The 12,582-nt window shown below is 39.7% G+C and overlaps 1 protein-coding gene and 1 non-coding gene across 8 annotated transcripts in view; both read left to right on the plus strand.

Moving 5' to 3' along the window:
• The window catches only part of CSNK1G1 (casein kinase 1 gamma 1), a 151,150-nt gene that overhangs the window by 125,331 nt on the left and 13,237 nt on the right, over positions 1 to 12,582 (plus strand). For 3 of the 7 annotated variants that reach the window (XM_069482833.1, XM_069482852.1, XM_069482842.1), the window contains one exon: positions 12,231 to 12,337. In XM_069482833.1, the coding sequence (XP_069338934.1) occupies positions 12,231 to 12,337 (107 nt within the window). Of the gene's footprint in view, positions 1 to 1,412; positions 1,524 to 12,230; positions 12,338 to 12,582 lie in introns of all 7 variants that reach the window. The other 4 variants (XM_069482798.1, XM_069482806.1, XM_069482824.1 and 1 more) reach the window with 2 other exon arrangements.
• On the plus strand, positions 11,642 to 11,748 carry LOC138380994 (U6 spliceosomal RNA). The gene has a single exon (XR_011232951.1). It is a non-coding gene; the product is annotated as a U6 spliceosomal RNA (small nuclear RNA).

Genomic DNA, 12,582 nt, shown 5'->3' on the forward strand with positions numbered 1-12,582 from the left:
TTGTATCAGCAGCAATTAAAATTTGATTTACTAATCCCTCGTTGCTGCCTCTCCAACTACTCATTTTTCATTTTTGTAGAGCCTTAGGACTGTTACAGCTGAGCATCATGATGTTAACACCTCCTCAGCCATCTGGCACAGGGGAAGAGGCACCTAAACAGATTCTTCAGAACAAAAGTCACATATGAGCAAGATCAGAATAGTATGAGATCTAAAAAACAGGTAAAGAAGGAATGAAGAGAGCCTGAATAATAGCAGAAGTGAAAGCAGAATCCAAAGAGGTTTTTAATTGAAGGCCCTCCTTTTGCTGAGAAAAGATTTGCCTTTTGCTTTCTAGAAGAAAATAATTCATAGTAGTCATGTCACTAAGTAAACTTTTTCTAATTCCAGACTAGAGGCTGTTAGCTAGAGGAACCAGGCAAACAATGTAGCCTTACTTTTATCCCCTCATCATTTCATGTACTTTACATGTGAACCTGTTTTTGAAGAAATACTTTGTTCATTCCTTTAAATAAGGAAGCATATTCCAGCCACTGCTTGTTTTATCTTGGTACAAAGTCTCATGGAGGTTAATGTTGAAAGTAGTGGGCTCCTAACTATTTAAGGAAAAGGCATATTAAATTGACTCCTAATGCAGGAGTTTTCTCTATTTACTGTCTATTAAGATACATCTTGGCCGGGCGCAGTGGCTCACGCCTGTAATCCTAGCACTCTGGGAGGCTGAGGTGGGTGGATTCTTTAAGCTCAGGAGTTTGAGACCAGCCTGAGCAAGAGCGAGACCCTGTCTCTACTAAAAATAGAAAGAAATTAGCTGGACAACTAAAAAATATATAGAAAAAATTAGCCGGGCATGGTGGCGCATGCCTGTAGTCCCAGCTACTTGGGAGGCGGAGGCAGTAGGATTGTTTGAGCCCAGGAGTTTGAGGTTGCTGTGAGCTAACTAAGCTGATGCCACAGCACTCTATCCAGGCAACAGAGTGAAACTCTGTCTCAAAAAAAAAAAAAAAAAAAAAAGATCTTTAATCAGTGAATTGATTTATGACTGTTCCTTTGTCCAACAGTCTTAACATTGTGAATTCGATCTGCTTATTGGCTATAGAAATTTTACTAGTATGGAAACTAAAAGATGATTCCAATTTTTGGTAGTCCCCACTGCCACTTTTGGTCATTTTTGTTTTTCTGAGTCTGGGTGAGGATGGTGTGCTGTAGGTGTATGTATTGGCTCTTTAGGCTGAAATGAAAGTGGCCAAACTAACTTTCTTTCAGTGCTTTGCAGCGGTTGTTAGTTTAAAATCCAAAACAAAAAGCAAACCTACAGGGACACTACTGTACTTGATTTTGTAATTGCCTGCTGCTGGTTGCTTCACCTTTCCTTCCGTATCTTGCTCTCATGCTTCCTAATGCCTGAGCAGACTGCATCGTCAGAGCGCCGAGGAGAGTGGGAAATCCAGCCCAGCCGGCAGACCAATACCTCATACCTGACGTCTCACTTGGCTGCAGATCGCCATGGGGGATCGGTGCAGGTACTTACTGCCTTTATTGCCTTTTTCTGGCCTTCTAGGTTGGCTGGTGGAATGTTGGCTTGCTTCTGAAACTTGGGTTCCTTTAGAATGGAAACCTACAGCAAGGGTGAGGTGCTTCTATAGTTAACTGAATATCTGTGCTGATTTTCTGCCTAGGTGGACTTGGGTAAAAGTCATTTGTTGAGATGATTGCTTGTTGTTCTCCTTGACTAAGAAACATCTATATGATTTCTGATACTGATTTCTGGTTAACCTAGTCCTACTACTTTGATTTATTTATGATAAACCATAAAAATAACATCAAAGTAAAAGTGTGTTAGTGACAAGTCTGGAAGTTATAAAGACCTGGAATATATTGAAACATACAAAATAAGTATTTTTTAATTAGAGGTCTAAAGGACTGCATATATAACTCATTCCATGATGATATATGCCTTAGTACATGATAAGCTGAGAATGTTAATTGCTATAAGTCAACCGTTTCTGAGTGGGTACCCAGAAAGTTGGGCTATTTCGTTTTTTAATTCCTGGCATAAGTGTAGTCTTAGAATTTTTTTTTTTTTTTTTTTAAGAGAAACGATCTTGCTCTGTTGCCCAGGCTGGAGTGCAGTGGCAAGATCATAGCTCATTGTAACCTCAAATTCCTGTGCTCAAGTGACCCTTTTGCCTCAGCCTCAGTAGCTAGGGCTAGAGGCACACATCACCATACCTGGATAATTTTTTTTTTTTTTTTTTATAGAGACCTGGTCTCACAATTTGACGAGGCTGGTCTCCAACTCCTGGCCTCAAGCAGTCCTCCCACCTTGGCCTCCCACAGTGGTGGGATTACAGGCATGAGCCACCACACCAGAAAATTATTTCTCATTTCATTTGGGCTGTCTTAAATCTCTCTTCTCTGTTTAGTATTAAGAACATCTTGTATCTCTTAACTTTTCTTACATGTGACTGATTTCTCATACCGGTAAGTGATACTACCAGTTGGGGCACACAAGTGAACCCAGAGCTACCAAACATAAATTCTTATAAAGGTGCAGACAGGCCTTTTGCATGTAAAAAATACATCTTAATAAGGCTGGATTGTCTATGATATGCTTTTACAAGGAGTGATTTACTGAAAGATTTTGTTATTCACAAGAAGTTGGGAGATAGCTTTTTATCCCTATAAAAACCTCGTAGGAACATCTAGGTAAAAATGATGGATTGGACACACATATCTACTTTCACTCCCTCCTGAAACAACATTAAAATAATGATAAAGAAATTTTTATTAAGGCACAGTTCCACATAAGTATGCAGAAAACAGAATACAAGGCAACCGCAACAAACTGTTTGAAGCTGTTATTAAATGACTTAGGAGTCCCAAGAAAACTAAATCCTGAGCCAGTAGAGGGAAATGCTGAGAATTAAGTCTGTTTACACTGAGGAATTCCCAAAAGGCTCAAGAATTGGCCTTCTATAAGTAAAGAAGGGGCAGAGGAACATGTACTAAAATAAGGGAGATTGGTTGCACGTTTATTTAGAAAGCCATAGATTTCTAGGTGCTGTCCTGTCTCCAAAAAGACCAAAGATTTTTTTTCTCTGGGAGGGCAACACAGAGGGTCTCTGGATTAGGGGATATGAGGTACAGTCGGAGGCAGGGTACTACTGAAAAGAGGGAGATTAAGTGAATGTGTGTATACTTACTGCCTGCTTTTCCCATTTAGTGCTTAAGAATCCTGATAGCCAGATCTGTACCGTCAGGCAAGAGATTGAAACAGTATGCTTTTGGAAATCTGACGAGCCCAAAAGGAAACATTTAAGGATGCTGACAACAGGGTTTCCCCAATAAAATGGTCCAGCCAGATCATCCTACAGTGTAGTCCATAGTTGACAAGACCCACCCGGTTTTCACAGTGCCAATTAACTGTGTAGTCCCCCACTTTTAAATATGAACAGACATTATGTAGGGTGACTTAGGCCTAAAAAAAAAAAAGAAAAAATATGAACAATCAAAAGTTATCAGATTTCTGAGGAAAGCCTTTAATAAGAAAGGGAGCAGAGCAAACAATAACAGCAATGTTTTAAAAAAAAAAAGGAATATCCCAGAAACAATAACAGAAAAAGAGTTCTTAGATATTAAAAACATAGTAAACAAAAATCTAAAACTTACTAGTTTGGAATATAAGGGTTGAGGAAAGTAAAGCAAAGAACGGCTGAGCACAGTGCCTAATGCTTGTAATCCTAGCACTTTGTGAGGCAGAGGATTGCTTGAGGCCAGGACCTTGAGACCAGCCTGAGCAACATAATGAGACCCTGTCTCTACAAAAAATAGAAAAATCAGCCAGCCTTGGTGGCACACTCCTGTAGTCCCAGCTACTCAGGAGGCTGAGGCAGCAGGATCACTTGAGCCCAGGAATTTGAGGTTGTGTTGATACTACTGCACTCTAGCCCAGGCAACAGAGCAAGACTCTGTCTCAAAAAAGGAAAGGAAAGCAGAGACAAAGAGATGAAAAGTAGGAGAAAACAATATAAGAAGATTTGAGAAGAGTCCAGGAAGTCCAATTGCTAAGCAATAGGAATTCCAGAGAAAGAACAGAGAACATAGAGGGGAGGAAATCATTAGCAAAATAATTTCCCAATATTCAGAGACTTGTTTCCAGATCCAGCTGAATACGCAGCATAATGAATGATAGAACACACCAAGGTACATCGTTGTGAAATTTCAGAATAGTGAGTACAAAAGAGAAGATCCTTCAGGCTTCCAGGAAGAGAAAATAGTCACATGCAAAGAATTTTAAATATCTATACTTTTTTTTTTTTTTTTTTTTTTTTTGAGACAGAATCTCACTCTGTTGCCCTGGGTGGAGTGCAGTAACATCATCATAGCTCACTGCAACCTCAATCTCCTGGGCTCAAGCAATCCTCCTGCCTCAGCCTCCCCAGTAGCTGGGACTACAAGTGCGCGCCACTGTGCCTGGCTACTTTTTTTTCTATTTTTGGTAGAGATGGGGTCTTGCTCTTGCTCAGGCTGGTCTGGAACGCCTGAGCTCAAGCGATCCTCCTGCCTCAGTCTCCCAGAGTGCTAGGATTACAGGCATGAGCCACCACGCCTGGCCATTATCTATGCTTTTAATTCAGTGAATTTAGTTGCAGATAAATGTGCCTCAGAAGTGCACATATACCTAAAGATACATGTTCTAGAATAGTGCTGCCAAAATAAATGAATCACATTTGTAATTTTAGATTTTCTAGTAGCCACTTAAAAAAAGAAACAAGTGAAACTAATTTTAATAATATATTTTATTTAACCCAATAGATCTAAAATATTTTATTATGTAGTAAACATAAAGATATTAATGAGATATTTTATTTTTTTATTATGTCTTTAAAATCTAGTGTGCATTTTATAGTTACAGAAAATTTGTATTAGCCTCATTTCAAGTGCTCACTAGCCACACATGGCTAGTAGCTATTATAATGGACTGTGCAATTCTAGAATGTTTATTGCTAGCTTCTTTATAATACCAGAAAATCAGAGGCAATTAAATGTCCATCAGTTTAGCATTAACTAAACAAATATAGTACTTTCATACACTTGAGAGATAGATCTCTAGGTTTTATGAGAAAATGTCCAAGATATATTATGAAAAGAAGTTGCAAAGTAGTATATAAAATTTGGCCCCATTTTTATTTATTTTCATATAAATATGTATGTGAGAACACACATGCATGTGTGATATTGTATGCAGAGAAAAAAAGAAACAATGGGCCGGGTGCTGTGGCTCATGCCTATAATCCTAGCACTCTGGAAGGCCAAGGTGGGAAGATCACTTGAGATGTGGAGTTTGAGACCAGCCTGAGCAAGAGCCAGACCCCGTCTCTACAAAAAATAGAAAAATTAGTTGGGTGTGATGGCGCATACCTATAGTCCCACCTACTGGTTAGGGTGAGGGAGGAGGATCACCCTGAGCCCAGGAGTTTGAGGTTGCAGTGAGCTATCATGACGATAACGCCACTGCACTCTAGTCAGGGCAACAGAGCAAGACTCTGTCTCAAAAAAAAAAAAAAGAAGAAGAAGAAGAAGAAACAAAGAAAGAAACAATGTAGAGTCAGGGGGCAAACGCAGCCAATGGGCCAAATCCTACCGTCTGCCTGTTTTTGTAAATAAAGTTTTGTTGGAACACTGCAATGCTCATTTGTTTACATATTGCTTATGGCTGCTTTCATGCTACCAATGTCAGGGTTGAGTAATTTCAACAGGCATTATATGGCCTTCAAAGCCTAAAATATTTACTGGTGCTTTATGGAAATACTTTGCCCACCCTTGCTCTAGAGAAACATGTACTGGATTTCCTACTGGCTGCTTGCGTGTGATGATGTTACTGGAAACTTGCACATTTTATATTGTCTTTTTTAATATTCTAACTTTTAGAAATAATAAACATGTTTATTTTATAATTAGAAAAAAAGATAAATAATTTTATATTTATTTATTTATTTATTTATTTATTTTTGAGGCAGAGTCTCACTCTGTTGCCTGGGCTAGAGTGCCGTGGCGTCAGCCTAGCTCACAGCAACCTCAAACTCCTGGGCTCAAGCAATCCTTCTGCCTCAGCCTCCCGAGTAGCTGGGACTACAGGCATGTGCCACCATGCCCGGCTACTTTTTTTTTCCTCTATATATTTTTAGCTGTCCAGATAAATTCTTTCTATTTTTTTGGTAGAGACGGGGTCTCACTCTTGTTCAGATTGGTCTCGAACTCCTGAGCTCAAATGATCCACCCACCTTGGCCTCTCAGAGTGCTAGGATTACAGGCATGAGCCACTGCGCCCAGCCAAGATAAATAATTTTAAAAGGAACATACCTCATAGTCAGGTATATCCAGACAGTTTAGTGTATTAGAGTTATGTTCCTAGAACATAGGAGTGCTCATTTGGATAGTATCTCCCACTGTCCACTGTGAGGTGTTGTCTTTTGATTGCAATTGGAGCCTATTAGAGTGTCTCTGGCAGCACATTTGAAAAATGCAACCTCCCTCTACTCCTTATAAGCTAAGTTCTGCCAGCTTCTTCTGCACTTGGATAGAGGACAGGCAATTGTACCACTTAACTAATATGTCCAGCTCTGCTACTCCTCATTACATTTACCTCTTTGGGCTTAAACTATTTTAGCCCCAATTTTTGTAAACTTGTAAAGGTTGTGCTTTTTGCAAACCAAATCAGCAATACCTTTCTAGCACAGCCGATGTCCCCATATTTCTGAGTTGTCTCACTTCCCAAAGATAATTTTGTGAAATCATACTTGGCCTAACCTAGATGACCTGCAGACACCATGACCCTGGGAGTGAGTGCAGAATGCCAAGACGAGAAAAGTTTGCTCTGTATAAGACACACATGCATGTTCCTGTTCCTAGCCTTTTTTTTTTTTTTTTTGAGACAGAGTCTTGCTCTGTCGCCGCAGCTAGAGTGTAGTGGCATCATCCTAGCTTACTGCAACCTCAAACTCCTGGGCTCAAGTGATCCTCCTGCCTCAGCCTCCCAAGTAGCTGGGCGTGCACTACCTTGCCCGGCTAATTTTTTCTATTTTTGGTAGAGACGAGGTCTCGCTCTTGCTTCCGTCTGGTCTCAAACTCCGGAACTCAAGCGATCCTCCCACCTCAGTCTCCCAGAGTGCTACAATTACAGGCATGAACCACCATGCCCAGCCCTGTTCCAGCCTATTTAATGGGCAGACCCCCTTGATTCCCATTTTTTCAGTATTTCCATAGATCTTTTACATGTGGAAGGCCAACGTTAAACAAGACAATATATTTTTTGCTTTCAAAAAAATTATTCTAAAGTTGTTTAAATTAAAATGTATAGGGAATTTCCAGGTCTAAGCAAGGGTATAATACTTAAGAATGACATACCAGCTAAAGTACTGTTTTCTTTGGTACACAACTATGAATTTTCTTTATGGTGATGTTTTGAAAAATGGGACTAATGGCTTAAATTTTTGAGACTCCTAAAAAGGATATTATCATTATTAAGGACTAAAGGTCAAAATAGTACTTCACCTTAGTCTTTCTTACAAGCAGTCCTATAAGATATTAATTACTTTGGTCTTGTGTGGTATAGCTAGAGAAATGTGGGATTAATTTTAATAGTAATTAAACCAAAATAAATGTCAGTATTTCATTTGTGTAAATAAAATTTATTTTATGTAATGAAGCTTATTTTTTGTGATGGTTAGACTAAAAATTCAATAGAAAAAGTGTAAGTGATATTGTTTAAAATGTCAATAATTCATTACATTCATGAAGTTCTTTACAATTTTTCACCACCTTCCTAGATACCATTGTATTTACCTGCCACAATAATTATGAGGTAGACAGGATGAATATTATTGGCCCTGTCTTACAGAATTAGAAAACAGGGCACACAGAGGATGTCAATGATAAGGTAGACCTGCGATCTAGCTCTTCTATCACTTACACTAGTATTTGTTTTACTGCACATCCAGACAGCATTTCAGTGGTTTGACAGACTGTTCCTCCAACCTGAAATAATTAAGCAGATGGTATAAAGGCCTAGGTTTGTAGCTATTAAGAGTCCCAGACATGTTTCAGGTACAGTTTACAGGTAGAGAACTTGTGGCAAGGTTCCCATTTGCGCCTGATTCATTTGAGACCAGATGCTCATTGATACAGACAGATATCTAGTCTGTAAAATGGGGATAACCTCTTCCTTAAATTGCCCAAGGACATTGCTTGTGGCCCAAGTGGCAATTCATAGCAAGGAGAAATTAGAAAGTATGAGACATGTAAAGCGCTGTGAGCGGGCACCATGACCCAAATTCACCAGGTAATTCTCAGTAGTGTTGCTTACTAATGCTTCATTCATGTCAATTAAAAGCCAAGACATTTAATTAAACATCTTGTCTAGTTCCTGAATTGTTCATTAAGAAACTTACTATGATTTCTCCTGTAACCTTTGTGTTCACAGAATGCACTTACCAGTATTATCATTAGTGTGCAGCCAGAATATATCCACAAGAAGCAAATGTTAAGACTGAGGAAATTAACAGGATAGCATTAGAACGAGAAACTGTGGTTCTCCAATCTGTAAACCTTCTCTCCTCAACTTTTTTTTTTTTTTTTTTTTTGTTGAGACAGAGTCTCACTTTGTTGCCCAGGCTAGAGTGAGTGCCGTGGCGTCAGCTTAGCTCACAGCAACCTCAGACTCCTCGGCTTAAGCGATCCTACTGCCTCAGCCTCCCGAGTAGCTGGGACTACAGGCATGTGCCACCATGCCCGGCTGATTTTTTCTATATAGATTTTTAGTTGACCATATAATGTCTTTCTATTTTTAGTAGAGACGGGGTCTCGCTCAGGCTGGTCTCGAACTCCTGACCTTGAGCGATCCACCCGCCTCGGCCTCCCAGAGTGCTAGGATTACAGGCGTGAGCCACAGCGCCCGGCCACTCCTCAACTTTTTGTTTCTGCTATTTTTTTTTCCCAACTTTTAATTTTGAAAATTTCAAATCTGCAGAAAAGTTGGGAGGGAAATGCAATGAACCCCTGTATATCCTTCACCTACATTAACTAATTAAGATTTTGCCATACTTGCTTTAATTCTGTGTGTGAGTGTGTGTTTCCTTGCCAACCCATATGAAAGAAAATTGCAAATATCATTATACCTTATCCCAAAATACTTCATCCTGCATCTCCTAAGAATAAAGACATTCTGTCATGTAACCAATAAGACCATTGTCATTATCTGAGAAAATTAATTCCATAATATCTAATATACACTCCATATCACATTTTCCCTAATTCCAGTTGCCCCCAAAATTAATACTATAGTGTCCAGGATCTAAACAGTGTTCTTGCATTGTGTTGGTTGTTAGGCCTCTTCAATCTCTTTCAATTTCTTAGTGTCTCTCTCTCTCTCTTTTTTTTTTTTTTTTTAATTAAGTCAGGATCTCAGTTGCCTGGGCTCAGGTACAGTGGCATCATCATATCTCACTGCAACCTCAAACTCCTGCATTCAAGTGATCCTCCTGCCTTAGCCTCCCCAGTGGCTGAGACTGCAGGCACATGCCACCATGCCCACCTAATTTTTATATTTTTTGTAGAGATGAGATCTCGTTACGTTACTCAGGCTGGTCTGGGAGTCCTGGCCTCAAGTGATCCTCCCACCTCTGCCTCCCAAAGTGCTAGGATTACAGGCGTGAGCCGCCAAGCCTGGCCTATTTCTCAGTCTCTTTTAATCTATAACAGTCTCTCCATGTTTTTTTTTTTTTAATATTTAAAGAAAGGCTTTTTTGGCCGGGCGCGGTGGCTCACGCCTGTAATCCTAGCACTCTGGGAGGCCGAGGTGGGCGGATCGTTTGAGCTCAGGAGTTCGAGACCAGCCTGAGCAAGAGCGAGACCCCACCTCTACTAAAAATAGAAAGAAATTATATGGACAGCTAAAAATATATATAGAAAAAATTAGCCGGGCATGGTGGCACATGCCTGTAGTCCCAGCTACTCGGGAGGCTGAGACAGGAGGATCGCTTGAGCTCAGGAGTTTGAGGTTGCTGTGAGCTAGGCTGATGCCACGGCACTCACTCTAGCCTGGGCAACAGAGTGAGACTCTGTCTCAAAAAAAATAAAAAAATAAAAAAATAAAGAAAGGCTTTTTTAATAGTCCAGCCTAGTTGTCCTATAGAATATCCCACATTTTGGATTTGTTTATCATGATTAAAACTTTAATTTTAGGGGGCAAGAATACTATATTGTATGGTGTTTATTATGTCATGTTGGGAGAAAAATAAGGTCAAGTTGTTCCATTAAGATGCTGAATTTGATCACTAGCAGAGATTTGGGTATTCCTCGGGCAAATACAAATTCAGTGGTATACATTTTTTCACTAAATGTACAGCATTGTTTTAATTTTTTCAAAAGCATGTGTTATTAATAAGAACAGCAGTTATTTCTGGTTTAGAGGTAATGGTGGATATAGATTACTAGTAAGTAGTATTCACCCTGTCTGCCCCAAAGGCTACTTGTATTAAACATTTACTCCTACATTCCTTTTTATGACTATTCAGGAAATTTTTGCAGATTAACTGCTGGTGAGGACCCCAGAGCTAGAGGGAGATAAGAATAAACATTTAATGGAGGGAGAATAACAGTAAGATGAACACTTATTGAGCCATTACCATGTATCGTTGGCACTGGGCTAAGCAATTTCTGTGGATCTTGCCCAAGAACCCACAGCAAGTAAGTGGTGGAGCTGGGGTTCAAACCCAGAGATGATTGACTCTAGAGCCCAGTTCTTATTTGCTGTGCTATGCTGCCTCCATTATTATATACCAGGTATTGTACCAGCCACTGCCTCATACATATATAATTCTCTCATCAACCTGTAAGAAACAGTCTCAAATAGACAAAATTACTTACCCAAGGGCATATTATATCCGAACCATTTATCCTATTTTGTGGTTCTCTTCCATGTTTCAGCCAAGGTCTTTAACAGCAAAGTGGTTTGTCCAGCAACGGGGTCCCTTTTCCCACTTCCCAGCACCCACATAAGCGGGAATCGTGTGCTGGAAATGAAACCAGGTGGCAGAAGCAGCTATACAAGCAAGAGAAGCCTGATCGGGTCCACATTAACCAGATGACAGGAGTGAGAGCCTTCACTTACATTTCGGGGACCATCAGTGAGAAGTGGGATGACAATGAACCTGAAATAAAGGTCGTTGAAATAAGACTGGTTTTCCAAGGGAAAGTGTTTCATCTTCCCTCTCACCGGAGAGGTGGCAGTTTTGTTATTTGAGTAACTTCAAACCAATGGTCAAAGCCAAGAAGAAATTTTTGAAGGAAAGTGTGATTGTTTATAGTTTCTAGTGCCCACCATTGGTTTCCTTTTTAGAATTTTTTTTATCCAAGCATAACTGCATTAAAAAAAAAAAAAAAGAATTTTTTTTAACATCATCACCAAATCTATATAATTATAGCATAATAAACAGAGGAATAGAATTTACTCATCACATTAAAGGGAACAAAGTGCTTTTACCTTTAGAAGTCAGCTGTGCAGTTATTTTTAATTTAGTAAAGTACTGTGTGCATTTTTGCAATATGAAAGTATCTATATGTTTAAAACAGGCTTCCCGTGCTCACTTCGGCAGCACATATACTAAAATTGGAACGATACAGAGAAGATTAGCATGGCCCGTGCACAAGGATGACACGCAAATTCGTGAAGCGTTCCATGTTTTAAAAAAAATAAAAATAAAAAAAATAAATAAATAAAAATAAAACAGGCTTCCCTCATGGACGTCCATAGACCCTAACTCTGTACCTTGGTGAGGTCATTTCTTAGTGTTTCCATCTTTTATAGACCTTTTTACAAGACTGATTTCATAGGGTTTTTGTGAGGATTGAATTTACACACACACAGATACACACATGCACACACATACAATGTAGCAGAGTGCCTGACACAGAGTAGGCATTCACTATGGAAGCTGTTGTCATCATTATATGATTACATCATTGAATTTATTGTTCTTACATGATGTGTGTCTGGGAACCTTCCCTAAATTAGGACAGTTAGTCCCTTAATCCAGGAAACAAATATTACAGACACTGCCTGGCTAGTGCCTAGGTTAGAGACTAGATTTCCCTTAGTGACCCTCTCTGGCGCTGGCAGGAGGCTCTTATTGCCATGGTACCTGTCACACTCTGTCTTTCTGTTTCAGGTGGTTAGCTCAACCAATGGAGAGCTGAATGTCGATGACCCCACAGGAGCCCACTCCAATGCACCAATCACAGCTCATGCCGAGGTGGAGGTAGTGGAAGAAGCTAAGTACGTTCGTCTTTCAAGGGGGCTCTTAAGTCATAAGTTAAAAAATCTTTTCTGTCTCTTCTTCTCTGTGTGCTGCTCATTTCAGACTAGATTCCTCATGCTTGTGTCCACAGCTTTCTTCCTTTGACCATTTTGGTTTGCATGGTACCTTAAGGCTGCTATTCCCCTTCTTTAGTTGTGATTTCAGGGAAGATAGTCATATTTTTCTAGTCCACATGGGGCAAAAGATATAGTGAACTAAAAGA

Source organism: Eulemur rufifrons, chromosome 2 (assembly GCF_041146395.1).
Source record: "Eulemur rufifrons isolate Redbay chromosome 2, OSU_ERuf_1, whole genome shotgun sequence".
Taxonomy (NCBI): domain Eukaryota; kingdom Metazoa; phylum Chordata; class Mammalia; order Primates; family Lemuridae; genus Eulemur; species Eulemur rufifrons.